This window comes from Odocoileus virginianus, chromosome 6 (genome assembly GCF_023699985.2).
Source record: "Odocoileus virginianus isolate 20LAN1187 ecotype Illinois chromosome 6, Ovbor_1.2, whole genome shotgun sequence".
NCBI classification, from domain to species: domain Eukaryota; kingdom Metazoa; phylum Chordata; class Mammalia; order Artiodactyla; family Cervidae; genus Odocoileus; species Odocoileus virginianus.
In genome coordinates this window covers 68,042,866-68,066,932 of record NC_069679.1, presented here as the reverse complement: position 1 = coordinate 68,066,932, position 24,067 = coordinate 68,042,866, and the positions used below count along the sequence as shown (strand labels likewise).

Below are 24,067 nucleotides of genomic sequence, written 5' to 3'. Positions count from 1 at the left end.
GAGTTGAGCAAATTGATATTTATGGGGGAGTTAAACACACATGCTGGCCTTCCCTGATTCTGCAGTCACTTCTTTTTTTAAACACTTGAAAATATCTCAGAACCCACATTATTTCATTTGGTTGTCAAGCCACACCATGGTTTTGTAGAGAAGGCTGTATTTCCTGGAGACTCTAATCTCCATTTCTTTTCCTACCATTTTGTACTTTCCTTTCTCACTTCAGATAATCTTCTCCTGCAGGTTTATGTTCAAGATAATTCAGGGAAAGGTGTTTGGTTCACACATTTTGACTTGCTGTAGTTTCCAAAATATTTTGGAGAGATCTAGGGGGTAGGTTAACCTCTTCTTTGCCCTAGACTGGGTAGTTTTGATGTGACAGTGAATGTATTCTGACTTGCAGATGGTAGAAAGAAAGGAAAGGAAGGAAGAATAAAAGAAATGAAAGAAAATAAAGATATCAGTAGCAGTGCCCAGCAATTAAGTTTATATGAATAATTCTCTAAGGATAGCTTGTACTTGACCTTGGGCCCCTGATAGCTCAGTTTGTAAAGAATCCATTTGCAATGCAGGAGACCTGGGATCGATCTCTGGGTTGGGAAGATCCTCTAGAGAAGGGAAAGGCTACCCACTCCAGTATTCTGGCCTGGAGATTTCCATGGACCTTCAGACATGACTGACTTTCACTTTCAGCCAGGAGCAGGGGGAACCAACAGCCACAGTGAGGAATATACTAGCTTCAAAATTACGTTTACCCTAGGTTCTTTTTCCGTCCTTCATTTGCCCCCCACCTGCCCACCCTTGAGTGGCTTGTGGGGATCTTAGTTCCCCAACCAGGGATTGAACCTGTGCTCCCTGCAGAGGAAGTATGGAGTCTTAACCACTGGACCGCCTTGGAAGTCCCTATCCTTAGTTTGAAAACACTTCAACACACTCACTGTTAATAATTCTTCTTTCTTCTGAGCATCTAGAGAAACAGGTCAGTAAGAGATTTATGTGGAATGATAAGGCAAATGGGAGCCAGGAAGATCTTTGAGTCCTGGATAGTGTCCTTTATGAGGCTTCTCCTCCAGACTGGAACCTGGGAACATGGTCTTAAGCTAGAGCCAAAATAGAGAGGGAATGTGGAGAATGGCTTCCCAGAAGGCAGAATGTGGATGAGAGACCTGAAGAAAAGCCTGGTGGGAAGGCGCCAGGAGGGCCATGAGGTCATGGTTTCAGAGTCCTCCAGCCCTCTGGTTAAAGAACCATTTCACTGTGAATTATTATCCCTGTTTGTTTGTGTCTTTAATAATAGCCATAACAATGGATGCCACAAAGGTCAGCCCTGGGGCTCCTGTTGGGTTAATGCATTTAGTAAGGGTTGGAGGCGGAAATAAGTTGATGAAATTGTTGTTGATCCAAACACAGTTTGGCTGGCCAAGGCGGTGGAGCCCTGTGAGAAACTCCAGATGGACTTCATCTCCTCTGGGTTCCCAGACAAGGACAAGAATGGCAGCTAGAATTTAACTTGAATACATTTAAGGTGAGGCATGTGGGATGAAAGCTCATCTCAGCTTCTTATATGAGATGGAAGACTATGAGTGGTGCCCCGAGAAGCTGGGCTGGCCCACAGGCGGTGGATACTCACTCAGTCTAGGGCAGAGGTCCACCTTGGTAGCCAGAGCAAGCATCATGCCAGTTGTAGAGGAGTCCTGGGCCCCACAGGGGTCTGGACTGCCCCTTGCTGTGTGGGGTCATCTCAAATCCCACCTGACATGGCTTGCTGGGATCTTACCACTTTCCCTTCAATTGACATTAGGAAAGGAGGCCCCATGGGATGGAAAGACCCACCCAAGATCACTTGATTGGATGGAAGCTGAGTCAGCACCAGAATCTGGCCCTTGGCTTCCCATTGGAGCATTTCCACTTTTCGTGTCTGTAAGCCCCCGACCCCTCCAACTCCTGCTCAACCAGAGGCAGGTAAGCAGTAGCCTCCCAGCCCCCAGCTGGAGATGGTGGTGGGGGGGGGTGCCTGGGGGCTGCCCAGTTTTCAGCCATGCCTTCCAATGAACGCACACCAGGAGCTATGCCTAATGCACTATTATCTACAAGGGCATGAAGTCTAGAGTCAGACCTTGATCATTTAATTCCTCTGAGGATTTGTTTCCTTATCTGGAAAATGGACAACATTAATCAGTGTGTCTAACACATAAAGTGAAATGCTCCATGAAGGATCACTGTACAAGATGGGGGGTCCAGGTGCCCGAAGAAGTTCATGGTGTCTCAGGACAGCCAGAGTCACCTGTAATTGTACTCAGTGTATATGAACGCGGTGGTTTAGGAGCAGGGGAAGGAATAACTAACTAACTAGAGTGTACCAATGTCTGTCCTAATGCTTATCAGTTAGATGACCATAAACACATTTCTCAACCTCTCTGGAGGTGACTGAACTTATGCGTAATATGGGAAGATTGAAACATCACATACATTCAGGGTTATGGATTTAAGAACAGGATATAACAAATATGAAGCACCTAATACTTACCTGGAGAACTCCATGGACAGAGGAACCTGGCGGGCTACAGTCCATGGGATCACAAAGAGTTGTAAACGATTGAGCGATTAACACTGACGTCAATAAAATAATATTATCCTTTTGGGGAGTAAAGTCAAACAAATCTTCACAGAGGAGGTGATGTTTGAGTTGGGTTTTAGAGATGAGCAGAGTTCTACAGGAAGAAGTTAGAGCAGCATGGACAAGGGCATAGAGACATGGAAATACGGTTTATTCAAAAGAGAGCAAGCAGCCTGGAGATTCTGTGGCAGGGAGTTGGTGGGAGTGAGGACACAGGGACAGGTTTTTGTGGACTTTATGCCTAATGTAAAGAAATTTGGACTTTAGGACAACGAGGGCCTTTGGAGATTTTTGAGCCTAGGTAGGACAGGATCAAATTGGCATTTATAAGATATGCTTAGTTGCCACTCTCTTGGCTACTGGGTTTTTGTTCGTTTGTTTTGCCACAAGCCATGTTACAACAGCTAACACAACAGCTAACACTAATACAATAGTGTTAAACTCCTGAATATCTATCAGAATCCTATTGGTTGCAAGTGACAGAAAACCAAACTCGAACTAGGTATGGTGGTTTTAAAATAGGTCCACAAATTCTTTGGTGGTCCTCCTCCCTTCAAGAGGTAAAGACTGATACTTTCCCTTTGAGTGGGAGGGAATCAGTAACAGTAATGATTCTAACTGGACTGGACTTAGTAACTCACTGCTAACAAAGAGAATAAGTGGAAGTGACAATGTGCACTTCAGAACTGAGGTCATAAAAGGCCCTTCTCACTTGCTCTTTTGAATAACTCATTCTGGAGGAAGTCAGCTACCATGGTGTAAGGACACGCAGTCAGCCTCCGGAGAGCTCAATGACAAAGAGCTGAGGCCTCCTGCTAACAGCCACATGGGTGAAAGCCCAGTCAGGCCATCAGAGTCTTTGCTAACATCCAGACTGAAATCCAGTGAGAGACCCTGAGCCAGAACCATCCAGCTTATACCACTCCCAACCCTTGATCTATAGAAACTGTGAGATAGTTAATGTTTATTGTTTTCAGTCAGTCTTGCAGTTCTTTATTATGCATCAATAAATAATCCGATATGCCAACTCAAGCAAAAAAAGGAAATTAATTAATTAGCATACACAACTGAGAAGTCCAGAAGTAGTACAACTTCATACAGGGAATCAAAAGACGTCACCAGGACTCAGTTTTTCCTCACTCCTTAGAACTGCCATCCTCTGCACTGGCTTTCCCCCTTAGGTTCCATGTAGCTCCTGAAAGCTCCAGGCTGCTATCATTCTCATTGCTGGGATCTCCAGGGGAAGACTGTGTGCCTCTTTCCCAGCAGTGCCAGCAACAGGCTCATTGCCAGTCATGCATTCTGATTGGCTCTCACACCCAGCCCAAGCCAATCGTTGTGCTCTGATTGGCCCTTTGTTGCTCAGCCCTGGTGGTTAGGGGTGTGGTCCACTCTACCTGCAGCACAGGGCCTGCGGTAGAGGAGGTGCCTCCCTAGAGGAAAGCCAAGGTATCGTTGCCAGGAGAGGAAATGGTTTCTGGGCAGAGAAACAATGAATATCTATTATACCCACACTTGCCCTGTACTTTTCCTCATGAGTCTCACACACATTATTCCATGCCAGCCTCCTGGCTGTTCCTCAAATGCTTTTCCTTTTTCATGTTATTTAGGTCTTAAATATTCCCTACTCAATGAAACCTTCCCCAAACACCCCATTTAAAATAGTAACTGCTCTCTACATCTCCCCTCTGATGTTGTGATTTATAATAAGAAATATATATTTGCTCTTTGTCCTGTTTTTGGCACAGAGCTCCTAAACCCCTCATAATTTCCTAAGTGGTAAGAGCAATAAAGATGTCTTGATATTCATAACAAACCCCCTTCAACCACACTAGAGTTTATGTTAATTGTATGACTTTTGGAAAGCACCTAAGGATGGGGGCAGGTTGCCAGGGGAACCAACTCTGTTATTGTAGGGTTGGAACTTTCAGCCCCATTCCCGTGACCTCCAGGGAAGTGGGAGCTGTTGGAGGTTGAATCAATCACCAGTGCCCAATGATCTAATCAATCATGCCTATGTAATGAAGCCTCCACAAAATCCCAATGAGGACAGGATGTCGGGGTATGTTTCTGGACAGTTTCTGGGTTGGCGGACACATAGAGATTTGGGGAGAACGACGTTCCCCAAAGAGGACTTTAAAAACTCTGTACCCATTCCTGCATACCTTGCCTTATGCACCTCTCCCATCTAGTTCTTCCTGAATTATATCCATAGGGTCGCAGAGTCAGCCATGACCTAGTGACTAAGCAGCAGCAGTAGCAGTGCAGTAAACTGGTAATCTAGTAAGGAAAATATTTTCTCTGAGCCACTCTAGCTCAGACGGGGTTGTGACAAACTCAGAATTCATAGCCAGTATGTCAGAAACACAGGTGGCAACCCAGACTTTTGTTTGGCATCTGAAGTCCCCTAGGATTCAGCCTTGACCTGTGGGCTACGATGCTGTTTCCAGGTGGATAGTGTCAGAATTGAGGTAAATTATGTGGAGGACATCTAGCTGGTGTTGGAGAATTGTCTGATAGTGTTGGGAAACCCATTTATCAGATCCCTACACGCTCTATTCCCCTTCCCTCCTTAATTTTTTCCCCCTGAATAATATCATATTATTTTCCTCATTTATCTTACTCTCAGTCTCTCCCCTTGGAGTGTGAGTTTCATAGGGCAGAGATATTGTCCATTCTGGTTCCTGCTATATCCTCTGTGTCTAGAACAGTATCTGGTCCAGAGCGGGTACTCAGTACATAATGGTTGGATAAATGAATGAATGGGGTTCCCTGGTAGCTCAGCTGGTAAAGAATCCATCTGTGATGCAGGAGACTCAGGTTCAATTCCTGAGTCGAGAAGTTCCCCTGGAGCAGGGATTCTTGGGCTTTCCCTGTGGCTCAGATGGTAAAGAATTGGTTTGTAATGTGAGACTTGGGTTCGATCCCTGGGTTGGGAAGATCCCCTGGAGGAGGGCATGGTAACCTACTCCAGTATACTTGCCTGGAAAATCCCATGTCCAGAGGAGCCTGGAGGGCTACAATCTATGGGGTCTCAAAGTCAGACATGACTGAGCAAAAAGCACAGCAAATGGATGTTCACAGCCATCCTGGGAAATAGGTGGGATGAAGGTGATTCTTCTTCTGTTAGAGGTAAGGACATTGAAACTTGAGAGATGGCTCCTGTTGGCAAAAAGATTAAAAAGAATTTTTTTAAAACTTTAATTGCAGAGTGCTAATGAGAAAACAGCAGAGGGGAACTTAGTGCATCACAGTGTGTTCTCACCAAATGAAGGTTAAATGATGCCCTGATCAGTGGTTCAAATAGAGAAACTAGTAGGAGAACTGAGTCATCGTCTGGCACTGTTGTGATACAGGCCTCCTGAAAGCAAAAAAAAAAAAAAAAAAAAAAAAACACCTGCTGTATCACAGTCAGAACTTACATCATGCTGGGAGTCGTAGTTTAATTTCAGCAAACAGCAACCGTCACATTTAAATGAAAATGTTTCGTTTAAATCTTATTGGTTTTGCTGTTTCTGTTAAACAGAATCTGAGTTGGACACGACTGAGTGACTGAACTGAACTGAACTGAACTGAACCTTGTTTTGATTTTATCTTGATGGTAAACTTTAAGGAGATTGTGCCTAGTTTTATATTTGTGCACATTTAAGGACCATTAAAACAAAAATTAAGTAACTTTGTGAGAATTTGTATCCTTTATAAAGGGACTTACTTTGTATTCCAGATTGTGAAACACTTTCCCAAGGCTCAAACCCTTTTGTCATTGAAGATCTGAAGGAGGAGCCTAAGGATGTTCTTAGAACAGGGCTCAGAGCTTAAAGACCTTAAAGAACTTAAAGACAAAGTCCAGCTCTCCCAGTCTGCCGGTGAGTAAACTGAGGAGCTCAGGTCTTTTGACACCCAACCCTCACCCCTCTGATGTTATCCTGTGTTCAGTTAAGGACACCTGCTCCCAAAGTGACCGGAGCAGGCCTCTAAGGATCAGCCTCTGTGGAAGACCAGTGGGGTAAGCTGGGATTGATAAAACTCCTCAGGAACTCACTCCCCTAGCCTGAGGTCAGCTTACCCCTCCCAAGGGGGTGGGGTTGGGGGGTACTAGTCACCAGGAATTTCCCAGTTGTGACTTGAGTGTTTCACTCTGGTATTTGCTGGGAACTAGAGGCAGCTGGGGAGAGACCCCCACCCTCCTCAGAGGGCTCAGGTTGGGGGACCCACCTGGCATGACTGTCCCCTGATCAGAGCTGACCTCAGGGTGGCTTTCTGAGGGGGAGATTTCTGAGGTTTCTATTTGGATTGACCCCTGGACTTTGGGGTAGCTTCCATGTAGCTCAGTCGGTAAAGAATCTGCCTTGCAATGCAGGAGACCCAGGTTCGATTCCTGGGTTGAGAAGATTCCCTGGAGAAGGAAATGGCAACCCACTCCAGTATTATTGCCTGGAGAATCCCATGAGTAGAGGAGCTTGGCGGGCTACAGTCCATGGTATCCCAAGAGTCGGACATGACTTAGCAACTAAACCACCACCACCTGGATTTTGGGGGAGAGATATATGCAAAAAAAGATGAAAACAAGGGCACCAAACCAGCTAGATGTTCCATCACCCAAGATCTAAAACCTGAGAGCTGGGCAGAGCATGAGAACCAAAGAAACATTTCCGCCTGCTCCAGCAAGATTCTGCCAGAGGGACTCTGCCCACCATCTTCTTTCCTCCCCTGATGAGCCTGTGGTGGGAGGGGCAGGATCTGGCTGCTGGTGGCTGAGGACTTGGGCCTGAGGGCTGAGAGCTGCCTGCAGGGATGAGAAGGATGATGGCCTGGTCAGTTTCTCCAGAGCTGGTTTCTGGGGAAGTTCCAGGACTGACGAAATGCTTATGTCGACGATGGCGAAGCCTCCCACAGGTTGAAGGAGGAAAGCGAGGCCCAGAGATGAAATTTGACTCAGGTCATTTTTCATTCAACAAAGGCTGCGTTGGACCTTTTGTATTCTAGGCCCTGTGGTAGGCTGTTGGGGGGAAGTAGAAGGGTAAGACTGCATAAGGGCTGTAGGAGATAAAATGTGGGCAAAGGACTACAATAAAGCAAAGCAAAAAAGAAAAAAAGCTCTTTTCAGTTACAAATGATGTGCTGTAGAAGCTGGGGAGAGTGACTTAATGCGTTCAATTGCTGGCGAGTGATTTCCCCTCTCCTCTAGCCTTCTACAAACACAATCATTCCTTATGAGAAGCCCATAAGAAACCTTAATCTGTAAGGTCAGAGGTTCAGGACACAGTGAAGGAAAGCCCCAGATCTCTGGGCTTGCGAGATCTGTGGTGCTTTTGGTTTCCAGAATCTTACAGATCCCACTTCGTGTTTCCCCACAGGGCCTTGTGTGGTCAATTAGAGACTCAGAAGAAGATGGGCCTAAGGAGCACTGAAGTGGCTGTGGCAGGACAGGCTTCCGGCTGGAGCTCTGCATTCTTTACATTCCTGGCAGATGTCAATCCAGTTCATTTTTTTTTTTTTAAATCCAGTTCATTTTTATCTGCAGACTGTGTCATGGGTGACTATCTGTTGGGTGGATGCGTTTTAGGGGAGAAAGCCTGTGGTTCGGTCCCAGCTAGACCAGGAGGCTTGGGAACACCAGGACCCCTCTTGAGTCTCTTAGCACTCTGCCTGACACAAAGTGGGGGCTTGATAAGCACTTCCAGGACTCACAGACACACCATTCCTCCCTCTTTCCAAGGGAAGTTGGATCATCGACGCCAGAGCTAGGTTCTTTCAGCTGCAAAGCACTTGTGGCTTTCCGGTGACTCATCACTGGCTGGAGTAGGGCTGCCTGCAGTGCTGGTAATGGACTAAGCTAGCCTCTCAGAGCTGCTGCTGAGCCGGGAGTTCCATTCCTCGAGGAGCTGGGGAGAGAAAGCCCCAGCTGGTGGAAAGGACCCGAGTGTTTTCCCAGCCACTGACTTGAGACTCCTTCAGTCTCGATTCACACCCACTGGCCTATAGAATAGCAAGACCTCTGCCCACAATCACAGTTCCTTTGTCATCGCATCCAGAGAAGTCCAAAAGGACGGAAAAGGGGCTGGAAAGGCTGAGCCTCTGGGGAGAAAGGAATCAGTGCTGTTCCAGATGAACCCTCCCATTTTCCTTCATGATCTTCCCTTACTCTACGTGGGTTGTCCCATGACCCCGGGGATTATTTCTTTTTCCTTATTAAAAAAAAATTTAGGGAGGGGGGATCGGGATGGGGAACACATATAAATCCATGGCTAATTCATGTCAATGTATGGCAAAAACCACTACAATATTGTAAAGTAATTAGCCTCCAACTAATAAAAATAGATGAAAAAAAATTTATTTATTTGGCTGTGCCAGGTCTTCTTTGATCTTTGTTGCAGCATGTGAAATTTTTTTTTTTTTTTCAGTTGTGGCATGTGAATTCTTAATTGTGGCATGTGGAATCCAGTTCCTTGACCAGGGATCAAATCTGGGTTCCCTGCATTGAGAACATGGAGTCTTATCCGCTGGACCAATGGGAAGTCCCTATTTCTTTTTAAAGGAGCTGCTTTTCTTAAACATTTTTATTGAAAAGTCATAATGGACCTGCTCTAATGTAAAACAAAACAGCTCCCACAAGGGGCCGAACAGCCTCCCCAAACAAGCATTTGTGGAATATTTGCTAAGCATCTCCTACCTCCTCTAAGAGAGGACCACATCTTTCTTCTTTGCTTTTGTATCTTTATAGAGCAATTACGTGATAAATATTTGTTGAATGAACTAATTGAATTTGGGGAAATTAATAAACTATGCATATGTTATCTTAAGCAGCTAAAAAAATAAATTGCTATTATCAATGGCAGTGGGAATGAGAGTTATTGATTCAAATGGTCAGTAAGTATATGACAGATTAAACCCATAAAAACAGACCACTACTCACCAATCTTTAAGACTAAAATTAAAAAAAAAATAACACTGAGTGGTGGGAGAACATGGAACAACTGAAATTCTCACATTCTACTGCTTGGAGAGTAAATTATTAGGTGGTTTGAAAAATTAGCAATATCCACTAAAATGAAACATATACCTATACAATAGTATGACATAATTCTCTTCCTAGGTATATATATATAATATATAATATATATAATTCTCTTCCTTTATATATATATATAAATAATTTCTCTTGGATGTGATATATATGTGATATCTCCAAGAGAAATTATTTCTCCAAGAGAAACATGTTCACCAAAAGCACACATAAAAATACAAAACTGTTTATAGCAGTTTTATTCATAGATTCAAACTGTATACAATACAAATGACAGGAGAGTAGGTAAATTACTTAGCATATACTTATACAATGCAATACTACACGGGAAGAAAACAAACAAACAAAAAAAATCAACTGCTGATACAGGCCACAACATAAACAAATCTCACAGACATTAAACTTAGTGAAAAATTCAGAAACCAAAGTATGCATACTGCATGATTTCAGAGACAACTTTTCAGGCCTTACTTTCCAGGCTTTTCTGCCATATCTGATGTTGCTGATGCCCCTCACTTGGATGTTTCCTTCTGGATTTTCATGACCCCATGTTGTCCAGGCTTCCTGTGCTTCTGTGGACCATTTCCTGTCTTCCCCAGGGGTCCTTGCTCTTTACAGTTCCTTTCTAAGTCCTGCTCCTCTGGGTTCAGCTGGGCACTCTTAGCTCCACTGAGGCATTCTCCCTGGAGCCCCTCATGCTGTCCATGCTATCCATAGTCAGACGACTCTCAGATTCTGTCTCCCCTCAAGTCAGGGCTGTGCCATCATCTGCTTACTGGACAGCTGACTCTGGACATTCTTAGAGCACTTCTGGTTCCAGCACTACCTGGATTATTACAACTCCTTTGCAACTGGTTGTCACAGCTTCCAGCCAGCCTTATTCCCCTCAGACCCTCACATCATGCGGCAGGGAAGGCCTTCACTGTCTGGCTGCTGTCCACCTCTCGAGCCCTGTCTCTTGCCCCTCCTGGCCTTGCATTTCTAGTCTAGCCATGTTGAAACGCTAGCATTCCTTTTATACCATACAGCTTCCTGCCTCCATGTATTAGCTCACACTGTTCCTTCTGCCTGGAATAATCTCCCACTCTTCTCTTTGTCTGGCTGACTCTTGTTCTTAAAGACTCACTTGAATTTCCCCTCCTCCAAAAAGAGCTTCCTTTCCTATGCTGGGTTCAAAATTCATCCTCTCTACCCCTACAGTCCCCTGGCTGGGGAACTATCCATCGCCTTGCAGTATATTTTTGTTTCTGTGTGTGTCTGCTGGACTGCCAGGGGGGAGTGTGTCTTTTTCATCTCTAGATACAAAACATCTAGCACATCTCCTGACACATGGATGGGGCTCCACAAATATTTATTGAGAGAATGAATGGCTACAGCACCATCATTACCCTCAATATCAGGTTTAGAGCCATAGTTTACAAGTGGATATAAAATAGTCTATAAATCTGCTGTCTCCGTGGCTCAGCAGCAGTGCTTCCTCAGCCAGGGACTTGTGGAGGGCACAGTGCTGACCGGGGACACTTGTATAAATGTGCGAGATGGACTAATGGTGCAGGGAGTGACACGTCACCCGTATCTGCTTCCGACAGCCTCAGCTGGCTCCCCTGGGAGTCACAGGCACTTTTTTCACTTTCCCATCTGCTGGCCTTTCAGGTAACCTAATTCATGGCCCTTTCTAACTCCTTCGGTCACCTCTGAACTGTCAGTTGAATTTCCCCAGTACACCCAGGCATCTTTCAGGGGCACACACGGATCAAACACTACTCTCTGCAGAGTATGCTCCTGGAGGCCCCTGGCTCCTGTTCTTCAGTCCTGGCGCTCTCAGAGGAGCCCACTGGGGGATCCGCCTCTTTCTGGGCCCGAGGGAGGAGGAGCAGGCAGGCTCCACGAACCTAAAGGTGTTTCTTCGGTCTTGCCCTCCTTCCTCCAATAACAATAAGGCTTTGTTTGTCGGGCATAAGGTTACAGGGTTGGCTTGTGGAGCTCTGAGAACCCGCTAAGTTCCCCCTTTTACGCTCATCTCTCGGAAGTTCAGTTTCTCCATCGGGTCAGCGGTGTGTGTTGAGGGGGCGTGGAATAGGTAGATCGCTCAGAGCTATTAGGGTGCTGCCCAGGTGTGTATAAGGATAGCTCGGCCCTGCCAGCCCGCGGGAATCCAGGGAGCTGAGCGACTTAGACCCTGAGCCCAAGGGAGGGCGGCAAAGGAGCCCGCGGCGAGGCGGGAAAGCTGCGCGGCTTCGGAGCGCCGAGAGCTGGCCAGAAACCTGGCTCCGGCAGGGCAGGGGTCCGCCGGGTCGTGCCGCGCCGGGCGGGGCCGGGGGCGGAATCAGGAAATTCCCAGCAAATTCCTTTCCATTCCGGCACTCCCCGCCCCCCTTCTCCGGGTGCCGATCTCTCCGGACCCTGGGAAACAGAAAATGAAATGCTTTTCGGGTTTCCTCGCGTCGGTCCTCCATCCCCTGGCAGCTGTGGGCTTTGGAGCGCTCGTGGGAGCGCAGGACGCCGCGGCAACGGAGTACCGGGCCTTCCTGCGGGCTGGGAGCGTGTCCAATGCCCCGGCAGTTCCTCCTGGAGCTCCCGAGCGCGCAGTCGCTCGGTCCCCGAGCTTGGCGAAGCGTCCCCCGGCTTCGGTCCCGTTCAGCTTAAGCTGGTGTCACATGAGCCGCGCGGGGGAGTGGGAACCCGGAGAGTGGGCGGGGGCGTGCGCGCCGGGAGGGGGCCGCCCAGTCCACCTATATGCGCCGCGGCCTGGCTGACGGATGCCAGGAATTCCCAATGAGAGGCGGAGGGGGGAAGTTTGGGCAACTCGGCCTGGCCAATGGAGAGCCTCCGGAGGGCTCTGCCCCTGCCCCTCGCCCCCGCCCGCCTCTGCGCCCGCAGCGCGAGTGTGTCCGCCTCGCTCAGTGTGCGTGGAGATTAGGTCTGAGCGCCGGCGCGAGGCAGGCAGTCCACGAGCTCCAGCCGCCGCCGCCCCCAGCCGCCGCCTTCGCCAGCAGCGCCGCGGCGGAACCGGGTGCAGGGGAGCTAGCCCGGCCCCGCCAGCCCAGCCCAGCCCAGCCCAGCCCAGCCTAGCCCAGCCCCAGCCCAGATCGTCCCGACTCTCTCCCTACGCCGGGGCAGCAAGCCGCAGCCGCCGCCGCCCGGAGAGAAGGTGGAGGAAGAAATCCAGCCCCTAGCACGCGCGCACCATCCATCATGGACCATTATGATTCCCAGCAAACCAATGACTACATGCAGCCCGAAGAGGACTGGGATCGAGACCTGCTCCTGGACCCAGCGTGGGAGAAGCAGCAGAGAAAGGTCAGCAACCTCCGCGGCCCGTCGCAGCCCCCCGCCCGGGGCAGCTCGGCTCGCGGGGCTCTGGGGTTCTGGGCTGCGAACCGGTTCCAGGCGCGCACGAGCGGGGGCGGGGGATGCGCGGCCGCCGCGAGGTGGGGTGTTGGGTTACAAGCGCCGGGCGGAAGAGGGAGCGCCCCGGCCCCAGAGCCCGCGAACGCCGAGGCTGAGCGCTGGGAGGTGGGGCCGCCCGCGGGCAGGTCGCCTTGGGGCGGGCTGCCCTGGCCGCCCGGCTGCAGTCGCACCGGCCCCGCGAGGGCGAGGCGCGGGGGCGGTGCTCCGGAGGCTGGGTCTGAGCCCCGGGCTCGGTGGCAGTTAGCTCCGGATCGATTTTCCCTTCCCTTCCCCGCCCCTTGACCGCCTTTCCATATGGCGTGCGGTGGCAGCGCGCTTCCTGGGTCGCCTTGGTACCTGAAGGGGACAAGCTGCATGGGTCCTCCCAGCCCCAGTCCGCCGGCCGAGGGGGCAGCGGGCGCGGCGGGATTGGCACCCCCCCCTCCGGGTCTGTGTGGAGGTGGACCTGCCGGAATGGGGTTAGGGCCATGAGAACCCGGGCCAAAGCGGGCTCCCCAACGGGCCCTGTGGAGGCGGGGTCAGGGCGGCAAACCGTTTTATTGCTTAACTCAGTGCTTGGTAGCTGCGACCCGAGATGAGCTTGCGTCTGCGTCCTGCCTCTCCGATCCCCGCTCATTCCTGGGAGATGGCGAATTTGGGCAACTTGATCTGAGTTGAGGGGCTCGGTAGGGCAAGGCATTGTCTCTGGGGATACTTGGGGTCAGTCCTTGGGGCTCCATGCTTAGCCACCGAGGCGCGTCCCAGGCCGCGTGCCGGGTGCGCGCTCTCCCACGGGCTGGGCTCAAAGCTGGCGAGGGGACCCGGGCACAGTGGCCGGTGGCAGGAAGAGGTCAGAAACCACCCTTGTTGGGGGGAGGGCGCCCCAACCGTGCCTTTGCTTCCTGCCTGCGCGGTGAGCTCTTGCCCCAGGCGGCCACGTACCCTGAACACCCTTTTCCCTCCTCCCTCGCGGCCCCCTCCCATCCGGTCCTTTCTTCACCCCCACCACCCCCACCTCCACCCCTCGGCTGATCTGGGAATGGGGGGGCGGGGGACACACAGGATGGCGCGTCCCCCTGGATAGTGCGGTTAGGGCTGGGCTTGAGGGAGAACGCTTATGTCCAAAAATGGTAACATTCATTCCCTTTTTTAAACTTAAAAGGGGGGGGAGTTTAGGGAGCCGACTGAAGTTTTTTTTTCAGCCAAAGGCATCCTGTATTAGCTCACTCAGGAATCCTAAGCCCTGAAACTGGCGCCCTTTTACTCACTTCATCAGACAAGCAGAGGTAATTTAAAACAGCGCACAAAGGGCTTCCCAAAGCAGGGCGACCTGAGCCCCAGGGTCTTGGCTTCTGCTGGGCCCAGCCCTCTTCATCTGCACCAGAAGGTTGCTCTGCTTCTAGCTGACTTCTTTTCCTTGCCGCAGTTACTTAAACACCCCTCCCCCTCTACCTGTCGGGCCCCTCGGGGAGGGCTGGGGGAGAGGTGAGTCCCTCCCTCACCTGGTTTATCTCCTGGGTCAGTTGGACTGTTGGGGAGTTGAGAATGGAATAATCTGGAGATTCTCATGGGGGTAAAGGTTCGGGAGTTTCAAGGTGCACCTTCCTTGGGAATAGATTTTAAGTTGGACAGGAGGAGTGGGATTAGTGTGTGGTGGATATTTGGGGGGTCTTCTGTGGGTGGGGGGGAGAAGAGTAGAAATTTCTGTTTGCCTAGCACCTACTGTGCGCTTGGCCAGGTGGAATGACAGGACTGCCCAAGAATTAGGAGTCAGGTCCTTTTAAGGACTGTGGGACTAAGCATTGAACTTGCACGTGGTATTCATTATTATCAAATGAATGAGTGAATATATTAAAAGCAGTGGGGGAGAAAAATTAGTGTCTCTCTTTCTCTCCCTACACACACACACACACATCAGAACTCTGACCTGGGTGGTAGTGGGTGTGCATCAGGCTTTTGGGCAGCCAGGAGGGAACAGGGTCACCTGGGAAGGTTGGTTACCCAGGGACAAACTCCATAGTTCCAAGAGCTGGTGTTGGCTGATGTATGCTGGGCACTGTTCTAATTGTATATATTATTTCAGTTGTTACTCCCAGCAGCTCTGGGAGCCGGGCAGCAGGAGGATGAGGAAATGAAGGGCAGAGGTGGAAGTAACCAGCCTAGCGTCCAAACAGTTGCATGGCAGGGCTGGGTTGCAGCTGTGCTCCCCCAGGCAGCTTCCCCTCACTCGTTCCTTAGTTGGTGAAGGAGGCCGGAAAGCTGGCTCTGGCACCCAGAGCCTGCAAAGATCTCGGACCAAGGGGAGCCAACACCTGCTTTGGTGGGGTTGGTGGAGAAGGCCCACAAGCTCTGGGCCTTGATTGAATCTGGTCCACAGCTTTTTTTTTTTTTTTCTGGGCCATTAAGTCTCTGTAACCTTAGTTTCTGTACATTTCCCCTAGTTCTCAGCAGGCTGGTGGGGATCTGAATTGGCATTACAACAGGAGGATCAGACTTAAAGTAACTTGGTGCTTTTGACAGTCTCCCTGCTGACCCTGGGAGGTGAGGGTTGAGTGGGACCAGAGCCAAGGAGTAGGACAGAGGCCAACTGTTCCAGATGGAGGCGGGAGAGTGAGGGTGGGGGTGAGGAGGGGCAGAAGGAGGTCGTGGTGCTGTGAGATACAGAGGCCACCGGGTAGGAGGCTGAAGACCCCTGTGTTTTGTCCTAGACCAGACAACCTGGACTGTGGGTGAGACTCTGGGCCGGTCATTTCGCTTCTCTGAGCTTTTATTAGTTTGTTCAGCAAGTACTTTTGGAGCCCCTCCTCTGGGCCAGGCTGGGATCCCGGTGCAGAGGGTGCAGCCATGAGGTAGACAGGCCAGGTCTCTGTCCCCGTGGCCCTTCCGTTCTGTTTCCTCCTCCTGCTTGCCCTGCCCACCCCTCAGGGCTCCTTACAGGCATCAGATTAAATGACTTCTTGGGTGACGCCAAGGCTGATGCAGATGCTGGTAGAAGTCTGTGCAGGTAGCAGGCATGACTCAAGAACCTGCCTTGGGTTGGCCACGGCTTGTCCCTTCAAAGAGTGCTTCAGTGCAGAGTTCATCCTGCTGGGCTCCTTTGCCTCAAGACACAAACTGCCGTGGCTTGGGCAAGTTTACTGGATTTTACAGTCTTTCTGATGTTGGAGGCTGATAACTGAAGCCATCTTTTCTAGGGGCCCCAGCTCTGAACGCCCATCTTTTGGGAATGACCAGCGTCCTCAGAGTCCGTGGGTGACTCTCAACCCACGTCCTGTGTGTGTGCTCACGTGTGCCTGGAGTCAGGTCGGCTAGAGAGAACAGAGATTTTGAGTAAAATCCTGGCTCTACACTTGTATGCTTGTGGCCCTGGGCAAGTTACTTATCCTTTCTCAGCCTCCAATTTCTTGTTTATAAAAAGAAGCTAATACCTTCCCCACCCCACCCTCCTTTACTGCTAGGTCGGCAGCAGAGGGTATGTAAAAGGGCCTCTTCTGCTGTTCAATTTTGTTTCTCTCTCTTCCTTCTTAAATCCTGGAGGCTCTAGTGTCCTGTGTATTCCCACAGGTGCCAGCCCTGGGTTTGTGTTCTGTTTTTCACATGTAGGACCTTAATTAATATTTGTTGAGCTGATGGATGTTCAAACAGAGAGACAGCCCTGGCAGGTGAAAGAAGGTAGTTGTAAATAGGCCAGATCCTGATTCTGTATCCACATCAAGCCAGGTTGTCAAGCTATGTGGCAAGAAGAGAGGCTGCTTTATTTACATTTGCTTCTGGACTTCGAGGTGCTTCCTGGTGGCTCAGCGGTAGAGTGTCTGCCTGCGATGCAGGAGCCACCGGAGATGTGGGTTCGATCACTGAGTCAGGAAAGATTCCCTGGAGGAGGGCACAGCAGCCCACTCCAGTATTCTTGCCTGGAGAATCCCCATGGACAGAGGAGCCTGCCGGGCTATAGTCCATGGGGTCACAAAGAGTCAGACTGAGCACGCATGCATCCATGTCCTGGACTGCGAGACCATCATCAGAGGAGCTACCCAGGTTACCCACCAAGGTGGAGGATTGCAAAGAGGGGAGAGTCTGCCGTAGGTGGGTTTATCTGGGAGGATCAGGACGTCTGCCTACCTTGAAGGCAGGAGGTTAGGAGTGAGTGATGCCTGGTAGCGATAAAGCCTGAAAGAGGAGAGAATTGGCCCTCATCTCCATCCTCATACTCCTAGTGTTCACTCCTTCCCGATTCAGTCCTCGTCAGTGTCCATGGAGGCAGGACGCAGCCTGTCCTGTGCTGTGCAGAATCCCTAGTGCCTAGCACAGTCAGACCTATTGCACATGGTCCAGAAATGATGATGAAGTAATTGGATAAACATCATGCCTGGCTCCTAACTCCAGGCCAGGTTGGTAGAGATTGGGATGAAATGCTTTACATTCCAGATAAACTATCCCTTTCTGGGACTGGATTCTGGCTCTGGCCTCAGCAGATGGACATGCTCTGGGCACCCTGGTTCAAGTCTTCACACCTCCACTGGCTAGCAGTGTGATCCAGGGTGAGTCACTTAACTGCTCTGTGCCTGATGATGCCAAGAGAGAAATGGGGATAATAATTGTTCCTGCCTGAGATAGCTGAGTAGAAGCTTACAAACCAAGTAAGGTGTGTAGGGAATTTAGCATAGCACATGGGGTATAGTGAGTGCTCAGTAAATGTTAACTATTTTGAGGAACCAGAGCGGCTATGGCTTTTTTACCATGATGCTTTGAGATAAGATGTAGTATAAAAATCTGCTTCCAAAGGAAGCCAGGAGTGTGTGGGAGTTGTGTTGTCCTTGACCTTTGACCCCAAAGTCAGCGCTGGTTCATTGAGTGTCACCCGACCTTTCCGTTTGCTCAACCCCATGACCTATAGAATGGTATAGAATCCCTTGCCCACCCTTTTCCTACTTCCTGGGTATCAAGGATGAACAGATGGATGCCGAAGTGCTTACTAACATGTCAGTTGGTTGTAATACAAGTAAAATACCTCAGAGTGTCTTCAGGCCTCTAACCGATGAATGCCAAGGTGCTTAAAAACATTGTCTTCTAGCGATAATGCAGGTAAAATGACCTCAGAGGTCTTCAGGCCCCTCTGATAATTAACTGAGCGCACTCCGCAGGCCCTGCTCACACCCCCAGCAGCTCGCCCAGCCCCGCTTGGCCCCGGACTGCAGCTGCTTCCTCTCTGAAACTTGGCCCACGTGGGTGCTCTGAGTGCAGGTGCCCCGCTAGTTGGTGAAGTGGTGGACAGAACCTGGAAGAGAGATGGGAGAGATGGATGGGCTGGGAGCCTCAGGGCTGCCCTGGAGAGGTAGATGTGGGAGGGCCTGGGGCACAGGGCGGGCCAGACTTTCCAGTTCTGAGCAATGATGAGACTTTGAGGGGCTGCTGAGATGGGCTTGTAGGATTCAGCCTCTTCAAAAGGAGGAAACTCACTTCCTAAAGTCTGACTTCTTGAGGAGGGCTGCCAAGGCCTCTTTGCTCAGTGGGTTGGGGCCTGGGAGAGGCCCTCACCCCTGGGACCTTCCCTGGGGGACGGTGAGTGGTTCTGTGCGAGGAGGTCACACCAAATGGGCGTCCTGTCACTTGGGATTTGTGGTTGGGATTTGGGGCTCCTCTTTCCAGCTTCTCGAGGAAGGCCTGGGGCTGGGCACCTGGCCAGTGGCCACAAACCATAAACTTGGCTCGAGGACTTGTCACATGAGACCTGGCGCCTCCTGCCCTGCCAGGGTGGGGCAACCTGAGACTTGGCCCGGCCACAGGCCTGCTACTGTGTGTACCTGCTTCTCACCTTCTAGTCCCTGCAGAGTGTAGGAACAGCGGCCATTTCTCCTTGTGGAGTCAGTCTGAGCGCTGATTGAAACCCCTGTTAGGTAGCAGATGCTCCACCCAGGTGGGGCTGTGACAATGACAGGTTCCGTGCAGAAAGGCAGAAAATCCCACCAGGCCATACCAGTCACAGCAGGGGCATGCACTGACCAGTACGGGGCAGGAGAGGGGACAGGGAAGGTTCTGCTGGGAAGCCTTTCCTTTCCCTGGCAAATAATCGGGGGTGGGGGTGGCGGGGGTGTGTGTACACGGGGGGGGGGGGGGGTAGGACTTCTCCTACTGGAGGGGGAAGACTGGGAGGAGCAGGGGCGCCAGTTAGTCCACCTACCATTGTTTTCCCTCCTGGTCCTCCTTCCCCATTCTCTCTGCCCCTCCCAGAGCTGACCTCTCACCTTGCTAAGAGGCCAGGCTGTTTGTACAGCTCATAGGTTGGGCTCTGGAACCCCACACCTCTGCACAGGTGTTGTCGTGCAGGTATTGTCGGGACTGTCCAGCATCTGAGCTGCCCCCATGTGTGACCCACCCCCACTTTTCCTGGGACCTGTTGTGCGGCTCAGGGTTGAAGCATTAGGGCATGTTCCTGGGACCCTGCTTTTATCCCCTGAGTGTGGTCAAAGGGCCCATGTCTCTGCAGGAACGGTCCGGGGAGCTGGGCTGAGTTACTCACCTGGGATGCTGGAAGGGTCCCAGAGCCCACCAGCAGCTGGATATGGTTTGGACAGTACAGTCTGCAGCTCCCCAGAGCGGTCACAGCTAAGAGGCGGCAGGCAGAGGGACCCTGTTATCTGGTTCCATAGTCCTGGTCACACTGGGTCACCCTGCTGGGACTGGGGATTTAGCCCAGAGTGTGCTGTCTCCTTTGGCAATGGCGCAGTATCCTAAGTCCTAATTGCCCAATCTGAGGCAAGACACCTGGGGAGTGGCCGGGGCAGGGGGTCCAGCAAGGCAGGGCTTAGAGCCATCCTGGGAGCCCCTAACACAGGGCCTGATGGTTCTTGGGCTGAGCATCAGGTCGGGGAACCCTCCCTCCTCAGTGGGTAGAGGGTAACCTTGGAGAGAGGGCTAGTCCTTCGCTCTCCTGCTTGTCCCTCCTGGTCTTCCTTCACTCCCATCACCCCCATCCTGGCTGGGGGTTACTGGCAGGATCTTGCTGTGTAGGGCACCTTGTGAGTCTGGAGTAGTCACACTTGGCCGCAAAGATACGTAGGCGACAGTCACAGCCTCACCCTGCCCCCTCCTTGTGCCCTATTCAGCCACCCCAGGTGGTGCCATTACTTGCAAAGGGGTTGGCTGGGGGTCACAAGGCCTCCAACCCTTCCCAGACAGAAACTGGCCGTTCCAGCCACCTGCTAGCAGAGCCAGGACTAGGACTGGATTTTTTTAAGTTGAAAAAGTTCTTTTTCTTATGATAATTACAGTGGCTCACCCTTTCTGAGCATGTGCTAAGCATTCCGCCCTGTGCTAAGGACTCCACATGCATTAACACATCTAATCCTGCGAGGGGGATACTCTGACCCTGTTTTACAGAGGAGAGAACCGGCTCAGAGCAGTCACATAACTTATCCAAGAACCCACAGCTGGCGAGAGGTAGAGCTGGGGTCTGAAGCTGGGCTGCGTTGCCTCCTCAGATTTTGTTCTGCTGCTTATAAAGCAAATGCTTGCATTTCTAGCAACATTTAACCAAAGCCAAAACATATACAAAACAAAACCCGGTGATGAAAGCGTTCTGGAATTAGATAGCGGTGGCGGTTGCACAACCTTGTGAATATACTAAAAACCGCTGAACTGTAGGCTTTAAACTGGGTGACTCTGACGGTTTAAGAATTATATCTCAACTTTAAAAACGCTCAGATAATGCTAATTTAGGAAGAAAATGACAGTTACCTGTCATCCCACCTCCCAGAGTTGGGCTCTCTGCATCCTCGCCCCTTTTTCTCTCACTTGTGAGTCCACCTTTTCTCTCTTGCTCACTCTTTATGAAAAGGTCAGGGATCCTGGTTCATTGCGAATGAGTGGGAGAACAGAAGAGGAAAATAATCCAGAAGGATAGCTTTCATAAAAAGCCTGATGTGGCCCTTTTCTTGGAAACTGCTTAAGACTAGATCTCAGATAAACACAGGCAAACGGAAGCCTGGGCTGGGAGTGGAGGTGTGTTCCTTCCTCATTGATCAAAGGCTGAGGCAGTCCCATGGGACCGGACTCCTTGGCCTGGGATTACTTTCCACCTTCTGCCATCCCACAGTTAACAGGGAGGGTCTAAGTGGGGCAAATTTCCTTAAGTCCTGAGGCATGAAGAGGGGAGGGCAGGGCCAGGGTCCTCCCCCAGGAGACAGCTGCCCATTCTCAGAGGTTGCCTAGCAATAGTGGGAACAGGTGACTTAGCCCACTACAGAGGTGGGAGGAGAATAAAAGGCAGCTGGGATGGAAATCGGGAGAAGATGCAGAGGATGCTGTTACCCTGGAAACCGCCTGCTTGATCCTTGGCTGCAGTGGGCTACTTCTGGGCTGGGATCCATTCTTCATTGAGAGATTGAGGGGTCCTCTCCAGGCCTGTCACCCACAGGGTTGAGGCAGGGGAAGGAGATGTAGAGAAACCTCTTGCACATGGCCTCTGTGGGGGATATGTTCTCTGCAGCCTCATTTAACATTCACAACAGCCTTGTAAGGCATGTCGGATGATCACACTTGATAGATGAAGATGCTGAGCTTAGAGATATAGAATAACAGGCTCACACCCAAAGGCTCACAGTGAGAAGGGGCTGGTACCCTTGGTCCTTAAACATTTTGTTTTGGCTTAAAGCATTTCACGTACCCAAGATCTGAGAGGCAATGTAAACACTATCCACTTTCAGGGAAGGGAAGAGAAGATGAGAGAAAGGAAAGCTATAAAGACGAGTTGTCTGTTTTTTATCCAATAATCAACCTATAATATTTATTAAGATGTCTTGGTTCTCCAAATAAATAAAAAGACTGTAGCTTACACTGATTGAAGTTTGCATGGTTTGGATTATCTCAATCTTATGAAAAAAACCCTTTGAGAAAGATATTGTTAACTTCCCATGTTACTACAGATGGGGAGATTGAGGCTCAGAGGGTTTAAGTAGGTTTCCAAAGATTGACCAGCTAATAAACGAGTTTATGAATGAACCCAGGCAGACTGACCTCGAAATGCCACCCTTCACCAGAAGTACAGATGCACCCATTGCTATCTTGGAGTTTGTGTTTTAATTGAGACAAGGCTTACATAAATAAAATAATAAGGAATAGCTTAAGATAAAATATAGTAATTCCCTGGTGGCTCAGACAATAAAGAGTCTGCCTGCAATGCGGGAAACCCAGGTTTGATCTCTGTGTTGGGAAGATCCCCTGGAGAAGGAAAGGGCAACCCACTCCAGTATTCTTTCTGGGAAAATCCCACGGATGGAGGAGCCTGGTGGGCTGCAGTCCATAGGGTCACAAAGAGTCGGACACGACTGAGTGACTTCCCTTTAAGATGGAATGTAACTGAATACTCATTAGATGGTTCATGATTTTTAACATTTATGCTTTCACATGTGTTCTCTCCATTCATTGTGATAAAAAGACTTGTGAGGTCTTATTCCCATTTTATAGACAGAACAAGTAAGGCTCAGAAAGGGGGAGTGGTTTTACCAGGGTCTCTTGAAGCCCGATTGGGGTAGAGTTGGTTTTGAATCCAGGTCTTTTGAATAGAGGGTCTGTGATGCTAAAGGGGTAGGTGCAGGCCTTTCTGAAGTTCCTTTTCTGGGTTGAAAAGGTAGTAGAGCATTCTAGTTGTATTTCTCCCTACTTTTCAGTAGAAGGAGTAACTGCGGGGAAATGACTCCAGAGCCTGGTGGCCTCTCCTGGAGCTGACCCTAGCTGTGGGGGGCTGGCTTCCCTGCTATGAGAGTCATCCATGCCCCCTCCTTCTCTCCTCCTTGGGACCCTTCAGCTTCATCTGCTCCTGCTGGCCACTCCTTTTGGTCTCCAGGGACACTTAGCACCCTTTGAACCAGGTAGCTGATGCTCAGTGTTTATTTTGACTTTAGAAGCCTGTGCCTGTAAACACAAAGTTGCAGGTTCTGATTTGAGCCTTGAGGCTGTTAAGAAAGGGGGTTAGGGTGAGTCTAAGGGCTTAGGTTGGGGTGAGCTGTTTTGGCTTTCAGTGCTGCAGGCCCGGCCAGGGGACAGCTTTGGGGGGGGGGGGAAGACCTGTCCCATTCCATCACCTTGCAGCTGAGGGTCTAAATCAAAGGCCATGAGGGCCTAAATCAAAGCCATGATGGTGGGAGAGTGATGGGGGTGGGGAGGGAAAGGAGCCTGGTCTCTACCTTGTTTTTCCTGTTCTGTGATGGTTGGTACTTGGGGGCTGCGGAGTGTGGTTGCAGGCCTGTGATTTGAGGCCAGGGCTTACAGGGGAGCATTTTTATGGGCCTGAAGATTTATTTTTTAAAAGTCATCTGCAAAGCTGATTATAACCTAGGGGAATAGAACAGAGTGGTGCCGGGCTCCGTTTTCAAGTCTGTAGGTGAAATGACCGGAGGGGAGGGTGCGGCGACGTGGGTGGCCCCCTTCAGGCAGGTCTCCTGATGGAACTTGGCTTTCCATCTTGGAAGAGAGGCGCACGTCCTGCCTGTGGGTGGGAGGGGGCTTGTTACTGTCAGGCTCTTTCTCCTTATGTCCCATGTGGAAGTGTGCACATGTCAGAGCCTGTGGTTTGAGGATGGAGAGAGAAGTGGGACTTTTAATTCTTCTAAGTCCCCAGACCAGAAAATGGGACCCCTGCCTCCCCAGTGTGAGGCTGTGCTGGGGGCAGGGCCAGTAGCTTTGAGGTCCCAGATCTGTTTTTGACCTCCAGGTCTGTGAGCGAGGATGTGTGTGTCGGTGTGAATGGAGGTGTGTGTGTGTATGTGGGTGTGTGTATATATGTGTGTGTGTCTCTGTATATGTTTGTGTATATGTGTATGTGAATGTGCATATGTATCTGTGTATTATGTGTATACGTGAGTGGGTATGTGTATTTGTATGTCTGTGTACGTGTATATATGTGTGTATATAACGAGTATATATGAGTGTGTATATATGTATATTTGTGTATTGTGCACACGCACGTGTGTGTATGTGTATGTGTGCATGTGTGTGTGTGTGTGCGTGTGTGTGTGTGTGTGTGTCTGGCTCTGAGGAGC

General features: G+C 50.2%; 1 protein-coding gene and 1 long non-coding RNA gene across 4 annotated transcripts in view; both read left to right on the top strand.

Annotated features, from left to right (window-relative positions):
* Window positions 1-5,004: 5,004 nt before the first annotated feature.
* Window positions 5,005-8,940, top strand: LOC110134999 (uncharacterized). Its single transcript, XR_002313218.2, has 3 exons — window positions 5,005-5,085; window positions 6,339-6,480; window positions 7,972-8,940. It is a non-coding gene; the product is annotated as an uncharacterized lncRNA (long non-coding RNA).
* A 3,583-nt stretch (window positions 8,941-12,523) lies between these two features.
* The window catches only part of ACTN1 (actinin alpha 1), a 97,571-nt gene continuing 86,027 nt past the window's right edge, over window positions 12,524-24,067 (top strand). For 2 of the 3 annotated variants that reach the window (XM_070469541.1, XM_070469538.1), the window contains exon 1: window positions 12,524-12,941. In XM_070469541.1, the coding sequence (XP_070325642.1) occupies window positions 12,837-12,941 (105 nt within the window). In that variant the 5' untranslated portion in view covers window positions 12,524-12,836. The remainder of the gene's footprint in view (window positions 12,942-24,067) is intronic. The other variant, XM_070469540.1, reaches the window with a different exon arrangement.